Below are 18,942 nucleotides of genomic sequence, written 5' to 3'. Positions count from 1 at the left end.
GACTCCGCCATCAAATGCCTGCTTTTCACGGCCGCGCGCGGTCGCTGCCACCGTATCTTGAAAGGGATCTGCAGACGGCTCATACCTTTGCACGCGCTGCGTTCTCACCGCTCTTGCGTTGAAGCTACAGAGAACACGAAAATAGAGTGTTTTAGTTGAGCGCCTTTACGGTACGCTCCGCTCCGAGCTGCCCCGCTAAGCCACAGAGGAGCGGCGGGCGATTTTCACGCTTTAGTTATACGTTTACCGTAGCGGAGCGGACCTTTCGTAGTTGCAGCGCCCCCTGGCTAAATGCAGGGTAATGAAAGAAAATAAAAACACCTATTGATGACTTTTATACAGCAAAACGTATATATGTATATATATAACTTATTTCTCCATGAAGTATCTAGACGTGCGCTTGTAATGCGTTACCGGTCCCTTTTATCCAATCGACAATAAAGCGCCGTCTTGGGGAACGCCACGTGATAGCCAGCGCACTTGCTTTCTGCAGCAAATCCAATCCTTTCTAACGCCAACGCTAGCCAAAGCACTGCGCAGCACGCTCCGCTCAGGCAGCTTCTAAGCGGACCGTGTTCCTCGCTCCGCTATCCCGCTTACGGCTAAGTGGACGTGGACGGCGCATGCGCATTCGCGCTTCCGCTCCGCTTAGCTGCTGAGCGGAGCGTAAACACGCTCAACTAAAACACTCTAACAACTTCGCTCCCCGCTGCTGCCGTGCTTGCTCACACGAGCGTTTTGAGAGCGAATGTCCGCGCTCATCGAGTGTGACGTGTTGATGCTTGCTTGCGCGGGTGGAAACCATGCATGTTAATTCAGTTAGTCAGCGAACGTTTCCCAATTTACACGGCTGATAAAGTATCCTTACTCCTTATAGCTGTTTACTAACTGCATATCACAATATAAGCTTTGCCTTCCGCACGAAATTGGGATTTGTTTTTAATACAATATTGTTATCCTACGCGATTTGTATTTGATACTTTATTCGGCGATTTTGCTAATGCACTTATTGAAAGCATTGGTTGCTCTTATGCGTAGTTACGTGCGTTCTAGTATTAGGTAATTTTCCCTCTCTGCACTGGTGTTTATGCTTTGGTGCCTGTATTTCTTGTGTGTTTTTATTTTCAATATTGCACCTTTGTGCTCACAATTCCTTCATTCTTTAGGTCTTTTCTTTATGAAACCACTTGTAGTACGCTATTTCACTTGAGCGTATGGTTTGTTTCGCTATTTTATTGTATTTCTTGTCGTCCATGCCAATGGCTTCGCGCTTCAGACACAGTCATCGTTCATACTGTAGCTTCCTGCCTGGGGTGACTGAGTTACTCATTGAAACTTATGAGGAACGATATTAAGTGTACGACAATGGTCTTATGTTTGTTGATCGGGTGCAAGTTTTTAGGAATTCATGTCCGAAAGCAGGCGTGTGAACGTCGCAACTAGTACGAAGGAAAAGGCGTTTGCAATTTTTTTTTCTTTCCTGCCCTTGCGTACTTCTGCGTGCCTGCCTTCAGTGCCGTGGGATTTAGGAGCGTAGGTAGGGCAACTTTAGAACTGCATGGTTTCCGATTGGTCGAGAATGACTTGAATTTTCCCGCAAACGCTGTTCGCTGTGAAGCCATTCTCCTTGTGGGCGTCACCAGCGTTCGAGAGGGCCTTGCAGAAGCGGCCGTGTGCCTCCGAACACAGCGCCGCGTCGATATCCGGCAGCGCCGTTCCTCGCAGCAGTGTCGCGAGCAGTTGCCGCAGGTGCTGCGGCAGCACGTATCGCTTGCCGGGCACCAGGTGCAGGCGATGAGGCAGCGTCGTGTAGGGCAGCCGAGCCACCGCAATGTGGCAGTAGTCACCCAGCGCTTGTGCACGGTTGGACAGCAGCGCCGCATACGTTGTATGGTACAGCTCGTCAATGGCGCTCTCGCTCACTTCACCCAAGTCCTAAAAAAGAAACAGAAACACAGTTTCTATCACAACTCTCACACAGTTCCAGTTCTCATAAGATATATATTCATTTCTATTTTTTACTGAAACCATGAAATACTCACAGCTTACAAATACAAATCTGACAAGGTCATAAGAACAAGCTAACCTATTACTCCCAAAAGATAAAACCTCCTAGGTTAGAATTAGAGCCCTATTTGTGGCAAAATTATTTTGGAATCGATTGCTCCACCATACGTATAGGTGTGTATTCCATTTCTGTGCTTTCGTCCTAACCTGAAGCAATCATTGTTCTCATGTGAGAACATGCGACTGAGTTTTTGTTACTAGTGTTCGGTTGTAATAACAAATTTCTCTGTCTATAACCAGTTCTACTTTGTCTATATCTACTTCTATAACCACTTCTAATACCCGTAAACTAATGTGGGTACCGGTATTCCGATGCACTTTGCAGCTTTATAGCGTGAATTCCGTTCTGCGTGGCAGCTTGCTCTCATTCAGTGTCAACCAAAATTAGTCGGTCTCGCGTAGGGGCAGGGTTTCTCGCCTTAGGGAAGACGTGTACAATGCTTCACTCTGTGTGGCAAGAAGCTCAAGTCGACGAGCTGCACGAAGAGACTTCTGTCTTCTGGACGTACACTAATGCAGTATTTCTAGCGAAGCGTACTGAGCAGTGAAAGGAGAAACTGCTGCGAAACTGTAGTGCTGAAAATTAAGACAGGTTCTTAAGCTAATTTCTTGACTTACTCTACCTATCGAAGATCTGAAGGACACCAACTTTGAGCCAAGTAGCGCAGTTATTTGGACGTATAGAAGCGGCACTATGAAACCCATTGGCAACTCTGCAAATTGCGATTGTGACGATGAGTAAGCCGATAATGGATCATCGAATTAATTGCAAGCAAAGCCTTTAGCAGCATTGACAATTCAATATGTTGGTTGTTCGCCGTACAGGAGAGCGGCTCAGAAACCCTACAAGAACGTTGTGATCGATACAGAAGGAAAACGCACACACATCGCTGTACATTCAAGGCAACGAATATTTTGCCAGTGGAAACGATCCGTATAGAGGCTCCACTTTCGACACAGATGGTGGCTAAACGGATGCTGTTATCTGCCAAGGTGCGCTCTGATTGGCTCGCGAAAGGTGAAGTGTTTTAACATACTTGTCGGGAAGCAGTTTGCAAAGCGTGCGCTTGCGTTTTCGTCAAGATGGCGAAGCGTGACATGGAGCTACAGACTTTCGAATATGACTTCATTCTGGTCCATACAGGCTAGGTATATATGTTAGTGTTTAAAAAATAGAATGATTGCATGCAAACCCCGTGCACTGCATCTGAAATTTCGCGAATATGCCATAGCGCTCTAGGACAGGCCCATGTCTGCAATTGTTGATTGGCTAGAGGAATATGACAGGGGTATAGCACCACAGAAAGAGCCGTTTTTAAACAATAATTTGGCCCGTGCGTGACGTTGCGGTGGGCCACGACTGTAGAGATTTTCCGCCATAATTTGTCGTCCGACTGGCTGCGCGAGATGTGGTAAAGAGCAAACATAACCAATGAGGGCCCAGATACGTGTGTATCGCCGCATTTTCCCCGTTGGCTGGGTCAAGAAAATCTGTTATTGAAAGTTCGTGCTCATAACGTATGCGTCTCTCTCGAGTGGTGTTGGCATTTGTGCTTCGGAGCATCATTGTTTTTAAACGACACCTATATTTGAAGTATTATTGGTTTAACATTACAACTTTTGTGCGACTTGTAGCACTTTTCATTGCTGCATTTTTATTGCAGTCAAATTAAATAATTTTTTAAATAATGAGAGGTTACTCACGTACCCCAGTACTGATGTACTGGGCAGAAACCTGGAGGCTTAGAGAAAAGGGTTCTACTTAAGTTGAGGACGACGCAACGAGATGTGGAAAGAAGAATTATAGGTGTAACGTTAAGGGATAAGAAAAGAGCAGATTGGGTGAGGGAACAAAAACGAGTTAATGACATCTTAGCTGAAATCCAGAAAAAGAAATAGGCATGGGCAGGACATGTAATGAGGAGGGAAGATAACCGATGGTTACTAAGGATTATGGACTGGATTCCAAGGGAAGGGAAGCGTAGCAGGGCGCGGCAGAAAGATAGGTGGGCGGATGAGACTGGCCACAATTAGTACATGACCGGGTTAGTTGGAGAAGTATGGTACATGCATTTGCGCTGCAGTGGGCGTAACTAGGCTGATGATTAGGATGATAAGAGGTTATTACCTCAGTGGTTCTCTTATGTTAAATTAAATCTACAGAAGTTAGTACCATGAAGTTTCATTGAGCGGATCGAGTAAGCAGATAAGTCAATGAGAGATGGCCGCACCGGTTCTCGCACAATGCAAGCCGATATCGGTGTTGCGCCTATCACTGATATTCAACCGCTTCTGAGCCAGCCGAGTGAGAACGAATCACTTGCATTTTACAATAGCGAATACGTTGCCTACCATGAGAGTTGATCACCGTAGCTTGGTCGCTTGTGCTGCGTTATGCGGTCTCAAGATAGAAAACAACCCGCCGTGGTTGCTCAGTGGCTATGGTGTTAGGCTGCTGAGCACGAGGTCGCGGGATCGAATCCCGGCCTCGGCGGCCGCATTTCCCTGGGGGCGAAGTGCGAAAACACCCGTGTACTTAGATTTAGGTGCACGTTAAAGAACCCCAGGTGGTCGAAATTTCCGGAGTCCTCCACTACGGCGTGCCTCATAATCAGAAAGTGGTTTTGGCACATAAAACCCCATAAATTAATTAATTAAGATAGAAAACAAGTGCGCTGGAGCTAATGCACGTTACTCACTCCGTGTCTCGGAGACACGCATCCTGGCAAACAAACCACACGATGCACGCAGTGGTCGAGAGACGGAATAATTGTACGCTTTGGGACAGGTACTTTCTTTTTACCGAGGAGGAAGACTGTTTTGACTTGTCAAGCGCGCTAGGTTTCTCGCCTCCATTTCAGCTTGCTAGGCAAATTGTCAAGCTTGCGTCACGTTACGAAATCAAATTCGCATTATCCGCACCAGCTCGTGCCGGTACGACCTATGTCATACCTTGAAAAAAGTGGTGGAATCCCCAAAATAGAACCTGTGATCACTACAACAAAACAAAAGAAATGTGATTGGTATCTTCCTATCGCGTAGTGGCGGTTATTTCTGAGACCGCCAGCACTTTTTTTGGACAAGCCTTCAAGTACCATGTTCTATGTGCGCAAGTGAATGCTTTTTTTCCATCATCTACAAAACGCGGTATGTATCCAATTGTACACGAAATTTACAGCATTCCTCGAGAAGACATGAGTCCAAAAGTAAGCACAGATCGCGCTTGACTCAATCTACCAGAGTAAAGCGTTGCTTTGGGCTAGTTATTAATTCATACTACGTACTATGTAAACGCAGAATTTAGAACAACCACAAAGGGATATGAACGGGACATACGCTAACTTCAATTAACGTTTAATGCAAGATGTCGTAAATATTTACAGAGAAACACACAAGACGATCTAATATACAGAAAAATAAGAAACAGAAAAGACAAGAATAAACATAACTAATCATTTGATCATATCGTCGAACATGTCTGCGTTGCTAAGCAATTGTCGCCATCTTGCCTGAAGAAAACTTATTTCATTGCCAGATAACGAAAGAGAAGTTGAACTGACGCCCTCATAATCATCACTACTCATTGCAGCTTCCACGACCTCGCGCGTGCACCGACCTTTGTCTCTAAACAATACTGCATTGCTGTCAAAATATGGCTTGCACTTGCAGTCTCGGCAGTGTAACGCTGTAGAGCTCCCTTAGCCGGCCGTTTAGGCATCGTTCCGTTTGTCCTACGTATGTTTTGTGACGCGATAGTGGTATCCGATAGACAACAGCTTCGGCACATGTGACGAATTATTCCGTGTGCTTTACCTTGCACCTCTCTTTTGGCTTCTCACCTGCTTTGTCATGCTGCACAATTTGGTTAATTTGTCCAGGGATGACCTGACGACTTTCACACCTGCAGTTCCCCGCAATCTTCTTGGGACGATGTGACGCTGTGTGCAGACATGCAATGGCGGCCACCTTCTTTTGATCTGACTTTTCATTTCCGTGCACCTGACCAGTCACGCGTACTTGCTTCGTCTTGCGCGAAACAGCCTCAGCCACCGGAAATGTCAAGTGTTTACGAGAACCTGCTGAAGCTATGCGCCTGTATTTGTATTTCGAAGCTTTCATTTACACGATGCACACACGATTTCTTAAGTGCATCATGTAGACACATCTGAGCGATCCCCTTTCTATCAGCTTTGTTTCAGACGAGAGACATGGCTCGTATGTCCAGTAGACATGGAAAAACTAGCTTTAGGTCAACAAACCTGACCATGCCGGTTCTAGACACCTCGTGCGTGATATGCACACGCGGGAGGTACCTTTAAAATGGGTGGACAACGTTCACCATGTCATTTGTGAATTGCTCGCTGTCACTTCTAATCAACACAAGGAAATCATCCATAATCCCTAAATTTCTTACGACCTCGCAACAGGACAGCTCATCGTTTAACCTTCTGTCAAGAGAGGCCGAATAAGTATCGCTGGGCACTGGCGCTATGCAAGAACCTATGCACATTCCTGTTTTCTGCAGGAACACCTGACGATCCCATTGCGCATAGGTGGAGGCCATGTGCAAGTACAGTATATCAAGAAACCGCTGTGGGGCCACCTTACATTTGCTTTGAAAAGAAGTTGGCCCGTGCTCAAACATTTTGTCGTCGACAAATTTCAAAAGCTGGTCTTGAGGCAGGGAGAAAGAGAAATCCTTCACGTTCACCGAAGCGGCTTAAAAGCGTTCACTGGCACGGCCACTGATGAAATCAGTCACTTGCTCCGAGAGTTTTGCGGCAAACGGGTCATCAGCCTCAAGCAGGTCAAGACCGTTCTGTAGGAATTGCGCTACACTTTTTTGTCAGGTGTGTCTTTCAGAAACGATTACTTGAAACGGTGTGTCGACCTTGTTGGTTTTTGCGCTTAAATACATTTCAAGGCCTAGCTTGCTGTTACTCCCAATCTCCTTGACCAGATCGGAGAGATTCAGCTGCTCACACAGCTCTTTTGCTCTAGCCTTGACATGATTCAGGTAAACTTTTGCACACTTGGAACACCGATCCAGTAGCGTCACACGCTTCCTTGCGGAATAGTTCATGGGAAAAAACACCAAATCCTCCTCCTTTATGAGCAGGCATGTCGCATAGCTTATTTGCATTTAGGTAAGAGGCTACTCATCTGATTGGTAATCGAGCGCTAGTTGCTTTATGCCCCAACAGAGCATTCACACCTTCTGAAGCACATCCAGCACTGTCCCTTCGGGTCCTTTTGTGGTTACTGTAAATTCTGCGCTTAAACAGTACGTGGTATGCGGCAATGTGTACGGTGCGCGTCTATGAAACATTGTCAACTCAAGCTCCTCGCAGCACACAGCGCCCTCCGCCGACGACACTACCACACCACGGAACGAAGACGGCAGCTGCCGAACCACCTTGGCAACGGTGCCGCGTCATACGTTCGAGGCGTGAGCGAGACGTTAACCCCTGCAAGGGGATGCCATCGCCCACAGGCCTGTATCTATGGTCCCTCGTCCAAAAGATCCCGTTCCCGTCAAAAAGGCGCCGGGCGTTGTGCGCACGATTACCTGTACCGAAGGCCCCGTGTTGCATATTCGCGAGACCAAGAACTTCTTGGACAGAATTCGTCGACCTCCTCCCCGCCAAAATATGAACCTTCGCCGCTTAAACAGAGAACGCAGTGTAGTGGTAAAACAGTGCGAGCTTTTTAATCACCAGATTAGCCTCGAAGGCACTGTCGTACTGGAAAGAGAAAGAAACCACCGACGGCGGCTCCTTTTGGAATCCTAGCTCATCCAGAAGACGCCGGCTAGCACCAACCGCCCGTCAGGAAGAGCTCCCGCCGTTCATTCTTAACTTCTGCGAAACGTCTCTGCGCACCTGTCGAACAAGGAAAAGCGCATATAAGCACTCCCACGCCTCGAGGCATCTCACTCCTGAAGAAGGAGCCCGTCGTGCTCCGAGACATTGGGTTTTTAAAAGAAGTTTTGTTCGTAGTTTCCCTTCGCTTCAATTCAGTTGTCGCCAACCAAGCAGATATCTGCAGACTGCTTTCGTTTATCTCTAATGTTACAGCGCAGACAGCGATGCCGTCTATGGCTAGGATCCAGAGATTTTTTCTCGTCCGTAGCGTCGACAGAAATCCCAAGTGGGCCGATCCCGGCGGCAATGCAGGGCTAGGAGCTATGGCTAATAAGCCTGTAAAGCAGAGGCCTGAAGCGAGTGTACAACACAGCTTTCATTTCAATACAAAACCCACAAATAAAAAAGCCGTCGAACTACATGGCTGATCAAGAGGCGCAGGCGCTCTTCCACCTGCGCTGCCGCCAATACCTCGCCGGTGGTCGTTGTCGGAAAGCTTGACGTAGACATCTCGAAACCGGAAACGAAGCACTGGTTTGAAGTTTGAAGTTTAGTTTGAAGTTTATTTCCTTTCTTCATTACAGAAAGAGGAAACAAGAGCTAAAGGCCATTTGGCCTGACAGAATTTGGCCTCGGTTACTGCAACGATGTGAATCAACCAAATATTGTATACGGCTCATGCATCGCTTTAGCTTTGGCCATAAACATTTCTCAAATAAGAACGGAAAGCATGTGTTTGTATCATAGCAAGCACAAAGCAATTATAGCGCTCAGTTCAAAGTAATAAATAAAATAAGGGTGTTAACTGCACTGAAACGTGTGTTTGTGTCGTACATCACTCTGAAAAGCAATGTGCGCAATTGACGCATATCATGGGATCGGTGTTTGACAAGTCGCTCTCCGTTAGGCGCAACATATACGAACCAGAAAATCTTGGCCCCTATTATTTGTTAGCTAAAGTAAGGTACATACATACATACCTTACACTATATTCTACTTAGTCTCCACACCGGTACAGGCATTTGTCCCATCGCAGAACTAAATGATAGATGCCCCAGAGGTAGAATTCGTCCGGCTACATGTGGAACCACTGTCGGGCTGCTGCGATGTCTTCATCGTTGCACGTGACTCGCTGTACTACCAGCAGCTTCTCCAGCGGACCGGAAACGTGGAAATCACCCCGGGCGAGGTCCGCACTGCTTGTGAAGGAAGCACGCAGATCCACTTTCACCATTGTAAACAAGCGTGAAATGTGCGTCAGCGATGCACGCGCCCTCCCCGAACAATCATTGTCATGCAAGTCGTATTGGCCTTTTGCGAATTCGCACCGCCCCCTCACCCTTCTCAAAACGAGACACATTTCCCCATAAGTGGGTTGCATTTCCCTGTGGATTTTGATGGGCGTTCTTCCTATAGAAAAGGAATCACACTTCGTTGATCGTAGGCCATGTGAAGCACATCCACTATCTTCAACAACTGACAGCAGCGCCGTGCCGTGGAGCTACCGGAAGATAAGGCCGGTCTGCTCCAAGAAAGGTCCACCACTGGGAATGGATATGTTGACTTCGCATTTACAGCAGTAATTTCGCTAAAGAATAGGAGCAAAGACTTCCTGATTCACCCTCGTATCTGTGGCTTCGTTGACCAACCGCTTTCATAGGAGTGGATTGGCGGTGTTTTTGCTTCTATTTCTTCATTTCTTTTTGGTTACATTAAATATACCCATCGCCCCTTGGCTGAACCCTCTTTGTAGGTACGTGTCATAGTAAGGAAATCATAATCATTCTCAACACGTGGCGATGAACTCAATGATACAGCTGGAGATAGAAAGATAATGTTACTGCGCAACCAAGAGTAGCGCCAGTTAGAAGACGACTTCACGTGTAGAGGTGGAATCAGTTTTGACAGCCACCTTGCTTTTGCATCGTTGTGCCTCTTTTAAATATTGCAAATACATCGTTATATATGACTTCTACAACGTAACAAATTGGTGAGAGGCGCGGAATACCCACGAAAAACAACAGGGGAGCTCCGCAGTGCTCCTCACCTCGGACTGCACAACATGACGCATGAAATAGGACCCGACATGGCGCGGCCCCCATCAAAGCCTACAACCCCGGCGGTTGTGCTGGATCAGCCGCGGGATCTAGGAATGTTCTGCCGCAGCGACCACCTCGACGTGGAATACTGGATCACCGCGTATGCAAGAGCGTGTAGGTGCCCACAACATATGCTATCCGACGATCATGTTGGCCAACTTGGTCTTCTACTTACGTGGTACGGCGAAGGTGTGGTAACACAACCACGAGCAAGAGCTTAACGAATGGTACATGTGCAAGTCTTCCATTTCCAGGGACTTATGCTACCGTCCCACAGGGCGGAATAGCACCGCTAAGAAAGAACAAGCGACGTGCGCCCAGACGTCCACAGAATCGTACGTCTCTTACATCCAGGATGTACTGGCTATGTGCCGTAAGACTGAGAGCGATATAGTTGAGTCAGACAAGGTTGGGTATGTACTGAAGGCGATCGTTGACGATACTTTCAACCTGCCCATGTGCGAAAATTGTGGAACAGTGGACATCATCGTCATCAGCAGCCTATTTTATGCCAACTGCAGAACGAAGGCCTCTCCCTGCGATCTCCAATTACCCCTCTCCTGCGCCAACCGATCCCAACTAACAACCTCCAATTTCCTAATTTCGTCACACCACCTAGTTTTCGGCCGTCCTCTACTGCGTTTCCCCTCTCTTGGTACCCATTCTGTCACCCTAATGGTCCAACGATTATCTAATCTGCGCATAACATGACGTGCCCAGCGTCATATTTTTCTCTTAATTTCAATTTGAATATCGTCTATACCCGTTTCCCTCTGATACAAACCACTCTCTCTTTGTGTCTCTTAAAATTATGCCTAGCATTCTTCGTTCCATCGCCATTTGCGTGGTCCTTAACTTGTTCTAAAGCTTCTTTGTCAGTCTCCAAGTCTCTGCCCCATATGTCAGCACCGGTAAAATGCACTGATTGTATACCCTCCGTTTCAGTTACAAATGTAAGCTTCCAGTCAGGATCTCACGGTGTCTGCCGTATGCGATCCAACCCATCTTTATTCTGTTAATTTTCTTCTCATGGCCCGGGTTCGCCGTGATTAGTTGGCCTAGGTAAACGTACTCCTTCAAAGACTCTACAGGCTCACTTGCGATCCTCAACTCTTGTTCCTTTGCCCGGTTATTCATCATTATCTTTGTCTTCTGCATATTAGTCTTCAACCTCACCCTTACACTCTCCCTCTTAAGGTCCTCAATCATTTCTTGTAATTCGTCTACATTGTTGCTGAATAGAACAGTGTCATGGTCATACCGAAGTCTGCTGAGGTATCAGCCATCAATCCTTACCCCTAAACCTTCCATGATTAATAGCTTGAACAATTCTTCCAAGCACGCAGTGAATAGCATTGGAGAGATGGTCTCTCCTTGTCTGACTCCTTTCTTTATAGGTATCTTCCTATTTTTTGTGTAGAATTAAAGTGGCTGTGGAATCTCTGTAAATATTTTCCAGGCTATTTACCTAAGCGGTCTGCACAGTTGATTACGCAATGCCTCTATGACTGATGGTATCTCTATTGAATCATTTGCTTTTTCGTAATCTACGCAAGCCATATAGAGAGGCTTATTGTACTCTGCAGATTTCTCGATAACCTCAATAATGAGATGGATGTGATTAATTGTAGAGTATCCCTTCCTGAAGCCAGCCTGTTGCCTTGGTTGACTGAGTTCCAGTGTTGCCCTTATTCTATTGGAGATTACTTTGGTAAATATTTTGTATAATACTGGGAGTAAGCTAATGGGCCTATAATTTCCTGTTCTTTAACTTCTCCTTTTTTTGCGGATTAGTGCAATGTTTGCAATCTTCCAGTTTTTTGGGACCTTCGTAGTCTATAGACACCTCGTATAGACAGCCACCAGTTTGTCTAGCATTAGGTCTCCTCCATCTTTCATTAAATCGACTGTTATTCCATGTTCTCCTGCCGCTTTTGCCCATTTCATGTCTTTGCAAGGCCCTTCTGACCTCATCTCTAGTAATAGGAGGAGTTTCTGTATCCTGTTCCTTATTGTTTCGAATGGAGAACTCCTGATTTCTCAGAGTACAGGTCAGTATAGAATTCTTTCGCTGCTTTTATTATACCTTCAAGACTGCTGATGATGTTACCCTGCTTATCCTTCAGTGCATACATCTTGGTTCGTCCTACGCCAAGTTTACTTCTCCCTGATTTCAGGCCGCGTCCATTCTTTACGACTTCTGCAGTCATTATCACGTTATAATTTCGGATATCACTTATTTTCGCCTTGTTCATCGGTTTTCACAGCACCGCGAATTCTATTCCATCTCTTGAATTGGACACTCATTATTTGTCGTTTCTTTATTAGGTCCGTTGTTTGTTGGGAGATCTTGCCTGCTGGTTGCCTTGGTGCCTTGCCTTTCACTTCAATTGCTTTCTCCGAAGCCAGCCTCGTTTCGGTTTCATTCAATACCTCCCTCTATGTAATCATCATCATCTCTCTGTTCTAAGGCTGCATATTTGTTTGCAAGTACCAGCCTAAACTTGCGTCCTTTTACCTTTACTATCTCTACGTTGACCTCTTTCTTTTTGACCAATTTTACTCTTCCTCTGTTCAAATTGAGGTGAATCCTAGCCCTCACTAACCTATGATCCTTGCACTTTACTCGACCTATCCTTTCTACGTCCTGCACTATACTGGGATACGGCATAAAGTATGAGATCAATTTAAATTCTTGTTTCCCTGTTAGGACTTACCCAAGCACATTTTCTGTTGCTGTTTACTGAAAAAGGTGTTCATTATTCACAGCTTATTCCTTTCTGTGAATTCTACCAGCATCTCTCCTCTAGCATTTCTAGAATCGACGTCGTAGTTGCCAATTGCCTGTTCACCCGCCTGCGTTTTCCCCTCTTTTGCATTGAAGTCACCCATTACTACCGAGTACCGAGTTTGCACTTTTCTCATTGCTAATTCAACATCTTCATAAAGCTGATCTACTTCCTTATCGTTGTGACAGGATGTCGGAGCGTAGGTTTGTACTACCTTTAATCTATACCTCTCATTAAGTGTGAATACGACTACTGCTACCCTCTCATTAATGCTGCAGAATTCGTCAGTGTTGTCCGCTATGCAGTTGTGGATTACGAATCCTACCTCGTATTGCTTCTTATCAGGGAGGTATCTATAGCAGAGGACTGGGCCGGTATTTAGCAATGTATAAGACTCACGAGTTCTAATCTCCCTAAGGTCGATTATATCCCAAGCGATGTCTGATAATTCCTCAAAGAGCCCTGCTAAGCTATTCTCACTCGATAGAGTTTCGCTGTTAAAGGTTGACAGCGTCAGCTTCCATTGGCGGCCTGTCCGGACCCAGACGTTCTAGTACCCTCTGCGGCGTTACAGGTTTGACCGCCACCTTGGTCAGGTGCTCCGCAGGTGCTGGGGACTGACGGTCATGGATTAATTGTAGATATCATCAGGGAACTTTTGGCCGAATACTGCACCAGGGACACCAAATCCTATTCGGATGAAGGAGTGCCTTTCTTCTCTCATTTCGCATATATTTGTCAAAAACTTCGCGCAGTGTCTTGTGTTTTGTATAACAGACAGACAGACAATGAACTTTTATTGAGGTCCTGAGGGACTAGCCGGCGGAGACCCGTTAGGGCCCCCGGCTCGTCGCTGGCTGCTCCCATGCCGGAATCGGGAGGCCAAGCCTCTCCGCTCCTTCACGGGCCCTCTGGACGGCCATGGACTGGAGCTTGACTTCCGTACTAGATGTGGCCTCGTCCCAGTCCCGTTCGCTGGTGAAGGACGTATCCCGTAACGCAGGACACTGCCAGAGCATATGAGATAGAGTGCTAACCTCCTTCCCACAATCCGGGCACTGTGGGTCAATTTCTGGGTAAATCCTACTTAAGAAACCTCGCGAGGAATATGATCTCGTCTGAAGCATCCTGAGCGTGATTGATTGAGATCTGCATAGATTCGGGTGTGGAGGCGGGAAGCGCCTGCGTTCCTCTTTATAGTGGAACCGATCTCATGAAAGGTTCATAAGGGGTCGCTGTGGCTGAGCTCCTCCGGATACAATGTAGCCCCACCGCCGCCGGGGCTCGTTAATTCTCGCGCACGGTGGTGAGCAATCTCATTGGGGTTCGGGCGTCCCGGCAGCACGTTGTCGCCCATGTGAGCGGGAACCACATAATATAATGCACGGAGTCACGATTAGTTCTGGTCTTGCTTTTCAGAATCGCCTCCACCTGTCTCGCAACCATTCGCGAAGCGAAAGCCCTGACGGCCGCGCGTGAGTCAGTGTAGATATACGGCCTTTTTGAATCCTGCATCGCCAGCGCGACCGCCACCTGTTCTGCCACGTCGGCCGTCACAGCGCCTGCCGAGGCCGCAGATAGGAGCTCACCCTTTTCGCTGACCGCCGTGACCGTGAATATACTGGAGCGCCGATATTGAGCTGCGTCCACGAAGGCTTGCATGCCGACCGTTTTCTTCAATATCGCCCTGGCACGAGCTGCTCACCTGCCCGCATTATGCTGTGGGTGACCGTTTCTAGGGAAGGGACCGACGACGTAGGTTCCTCTGGAGTTCTCATCCAGCAGAACCGCCTCGCTGTGACTGTAACGCGGCTGGAAGCCCGCCGCCTCCAAGAGGCGCCTACCGGCGCTGGAGCCCGAAAGCCTCGTGATCTGCGCCGCTAGTTGCGCCTCTATGAGTTCGAGGGTGGTGGTATGAACGCCGAGCTGCATTAGCCTGTCCGTGCTCGCCGTGATCGGAATACCCAGTACCTTCTTGACGCTTTTCCGCATCAACGTGTCAAGCTTGTCCCTTTCAGTCTTAGTCCACTGACGGGCCGAGACCACATAGTTGATGTGGCTCATAAGAAAAGCGTTATGCACCCTAAGTAGGTTGTCCTCGCCTAGGCCCCCCTTCTTATTTGAGACTCTTATGATTAATCTGAGAATATTCTCGGTTTTGGCGGTCAGATGCGCAATGGTTTTGGCATTACAGCCCTTGTCATCGAGCAGCAATCCTAGAACTCTAATCGAATTCACCCTGGGGTTCTGGCCGTCCCGCGTGTGTACATCTATGGGCATCTGCTCGAGCGGCACGAGCCCCCGAACGGCTTGCCGGTTTGTATAACATGAGCTCTGACTTGGTCGGGGAGAGTTGGAGACCGATGCCCCCTAGGAAGGACTGGGTCACGTCCAAGGCCTCCTGGAGCGCTTGTTCCACGGCCGCCTCCGAGCCTCCCGGACACCAGATCGTAATGTCGTCGGCGTACACCGGGTTTCCCACGTTTGGTCGGCCAGCCGCTTCGAGAGTCCGTGCATTGCAATGTTAAACAGGAGGGGGGAGATCACCGCCCCTTGTGGCGTGCCTCTGTTTCCAAGCGAGAATGGTTCTTTCTGATTTGGTTTGCGCCACCTTGACGACCGCCGTCCTGCCCCTCAGGAAGGACTCCACAAACGCGAAAAATCTACCTCCCAAGTTCAATGCCGAAATCTCATTTAAGACGGTGTCGAAGGCTTTGAACAAGTCTAGTGTAAGAATGCCCCTGACGTCTCTATTCCTGTTGTCAATAACCTGTCTTTTTAGCAGTAGCAGAGACGTCCTGCGTGTAAAGAGATGGTCTAAACCCTACCATATTGTACGAGAACAACCCCTCGCGCTCTATGTATTTTGAGATCCTGTTATGTATAACGTGCTCCGCAACCTTACCTAAACATGACGTGAGCGAAATGGGCCGGAGGTTGTCCAGGCTTGGGGGCTTTCCAGGCCTAGGAATCAGTACCACCGCCGCCTGCTTCCACGAGTCCGGAACACTACCTTCCTCCCATACCTTGTTGATTTCCTTTGCAATGGTGCTAATGGACCGGTCGTCCAGGTTCCTCAAAACCCGGTTGGTTATGCTATCCGGCCCAGGGGCCGACCTGCCATTGGGATTGTGGAGCACCTCCCTGATATCTGCCTCAGAAAACGGATCATCGAGCTTTGGGGCATTCTCCCCCACGTATTGAGGGCAATCCCGTATTTCTTCCCTACCGGAAGATGCTTCCTTGCCAGGTCTCGGAGAAGGGACGTATCGGAATGACCCCCCTGATTTTGCTTATGCACAAGTCTATCTACGGCGACTCTCTGATTACTCTTGGTCTGTTTATCATCGAGCAGGTGCTTAAGAAGGTTCCATTTTCCCCCCGTGCGCATTCCCCCGTCTGCTGCCGAGTAGGCTTCGTTCCATTGTTGTCTGTTGAGCTCCAGACAGTGTGCCTCTATGCTGCGATTAAGCTCCGCGATCTTCTTTCTCAGCCTGCGGTTTAGCCTTTGCGTTTTCCACCTCTCCAGCACAGACCTCTTGGCCTCGAGGAGATGCGCCAGGCGCGCGTCCATCCTGGGCGACTTAAGGTCCGTGGATATTTCCTTGGTGGCCCTTTCAACGTCTCTCTTGACCTGCGCGAGTAGATCCTCCAGTGCACTGTACTCCGACTCATCTTCGTCCCGTATCTTTCGGAAGAGATCCCAATCAACGTACTTAAATATCATGAGCGGGGCCGCTCTGATCCTGATTGATAACGCTACAATGTGACGGTCGCTCCCTAAATTTTCTTGCAAGTTAGTCCAGGCTGCGTCAGTGTTTCTAACAGAAGCCAGATCTGGCATCGTGTCCCTCGAGACCGAGGTGCCTATCCTCGTGGGAAAGCGGGGGTCCGCCACTAGGGTCAACGCGCAGCTTTCTGCCGTGCTCACTAAGTTCACTCCTTTCGCCGTTTGTCTATTATAACCCCAGGCCATGTGCATGGAAGTCCCCTGCCACTATCAGAGGGCTGTGACCCGCTATGGCGACTGCCCTGCCTAGGAGTCCGCGAAAACTCTGCCTTTGATCTGTCGGAGGGCTGTACACATTGAGGACGAATATGCTATGTTTGATCCTGCCACTATGGATTATCTCAACCAGCTGCGCCTCCAATCTAGTGCTAGCATCAGCTCTACCTATTGTGATCTCGTGCTCCTGGAAGGAAGTTGCCTTCTTAACTATCGTGATTACCCCTCTCCTACGGTCTCCTCTCGTCAAGACAACGCGGTACCCCGAGAATGTCGCCTCCTCACAAAGGGTCTCCTGTAGGAGCAGGACATGCGGTTTGTCCGCTTGTGCTTTCACAAACTGTTGTAGCGAGGCCTTGCGCCTCTTGAAGCTGGCGCAGTTCCATTGCCACACAAATAATTTGTCTGTGTTGTCCGCCATTGTGTCTCTATTTAGTTAGCATCCCCTTGAGCGCGGTGCACTTGCCCGACGCCTCGGAATCCTGATGTGCTTTCTTAACCTTACCGGCCACCTTCAGTCTGCTTACGTCAACAAGTTTAGCCTCCATTATCCCCATTCTGCGGTTGAGGGTAGCAATAGCCTCAGACTGTTTCTTGATGGTCTCGGATTGCTGCTCGATAGCTCCGGACTGTGTCTTAATCGCCTCCGTTAATCGATAGAGGAGTTTCGCAAGCGATCCTTTCGCGATGGTCGCGGCGGGCATGGAAGCCGACACGGACGCCTCCTCCATCAGCTCCACCGCAGCCTCGGTCGACTCGGGAGGGGGCGCCTTACGCTTTGCCTGACTCAGCACTGGTTTTAGTGCTGGTTCGGGCGACGTGCTGCCATGAACGTTCTGTGCTTTACGAATCAATTCGAGGTCTGCCCTCAACTTACGCATTTCCGCCTTGAACTGCGCGTTCTCCTGCTTTAAAGCCGCAAGACGCGGATCCTCCATCTGCTCTGGCAGTGTACCATGCGTTACCTTCTTTCCAGTCGTCGTCTCCGTGACCTTGTCCACCCAGGTAGGCCCCTCCTGGATGCGAACACTGGAGCGCGAGCGTCCGCTTGAACGGGAGCGCGCTCTGCTGATGGGACGCCCGCTGGATCGGGAGCGCTCTCTGCTGTCGGCGCGCTCCCTGGATCGGGAGCGCCCTCTCGTTGCCGACAGGCCTCGGGAAGGGGCCGCGCCTGCCACGCTGGCATCACGTGATCCTGCAGCCAGTAGCGCCTCCCGGGCGCGCCGCCGGCGCCGCCGCCTCCGACGCACGATGTACGGCACCTGGAAGCGCTGGCTGCACCTGCGGTCGGCCGTCGGGTGCGCGCCTCCACAGATGGCGCACTTTATGTCGCACTGATCATCTTCTGGTGTGGAAACCATGCCACAACCGCGGCATTTCATTCTGTCCTCGCGCTTAGGGCAGACGTCTGCTCTATGGCCGAGCTCTCCACACGTGTAGCAAACGTCTACTTGCCTGCGATACAGGGCGCAAGGCAACATGACCGTCCCGCAGACCACGTGACTCGGCACCCTTTGTCCTTCAACGAGCACAACGATCGTGGGGGTCTTCTTGATTCTTCGCACTTCTAATGCCTCGGGGTTTTCGTGGTTGACGATGAGCGCCTTTAGATCGGCGTTGGTGAACTCGGGGTCTACCCCCTGCCCCACTCCCTTGAAGGTGCCATCCGATGCCGCCACGTATGCTGCCACGTCGAAGGGGCCCTCCTTCTTGTGGATCCTCTGGATCCTGGCGTAGGCGCGCGCATTCGCTTCATGCGGCGTGGAAATAACTAGGATGTTCTGGACGCCATTGGGGCACACCGTCTCATCCCGCACTTGCATCGGCGCCAGGGCCGCCGCCATGGCCAGCGCCCGGGCGAGTTGTATCAAATCCGACTTTTTGAAATCCAGCCCCCCTCGTGGTCGAACGATGATCTTGAATTGCTCCCTCGGTAATCTGGGGAGCCTCGAGGCGTCCACGATAGGCTTCAACGCGCTCCGTGGTGCGGCAGTGCGGCTGCCTCGTTTCTCGCCTTTTTTCTTCGCTTCGGGCCCCGGCATCCTCAGCTCGCCCATCCCGGTCTTCTTCTTTTTGCCCAGCGCTGTTACCCAGCCTGAGCACTGCGCGTCCTCCGG

General features: G+C 49.1%; 1 protein-coding gene across 13 annotated transcripts in view; it reads right to left on the bottom strand.

The window, feature by feature from the left end:
- Nucleotides 1–316: 316 nt before the first annotated feature.
- LOC126529739 (uncharacterized) overlaps nt 317–18,942 on the bottom strand; it is a 345,564-nt gene continuing 326,938 nt past the window's right edge. For all 13 annotated transcript variants that reach the window (XM_055069962.2, XM_055069964.2, XM_055069959.2 and 10 more), the window contains one exon: nt 317–1,935. In XM_055069962.2, the coding sequence (XP_054925937.1) occupies nt 1,549–1,935 (387 nt within the window). In that variant the 3' untranslated portion in view covers nt 317–1,548. The remainder of the gene's footprint in view (nt 1,936–18,942) is intronic.

Source organism: Dermacentor andersoni, chromosome 9 (assembly GCF_023375885.2).
Source record: "Dermacentor andersoni chromosome 9, qqDerAnde1_hic_scaffold, whole genome shotgun sequence".
Lineage (NCBI taxonomy): Eukaryota > Metazoa > Arthropoda > Arachnida > Ixodida > Ixodidae > Dermacentor > Dermacentor andersoni.
The sequence above is the reverse complement of the archived record's forward strand: the minus strand, read 5'-3'. Positions and strand labels throughout refer to the sequence as shown.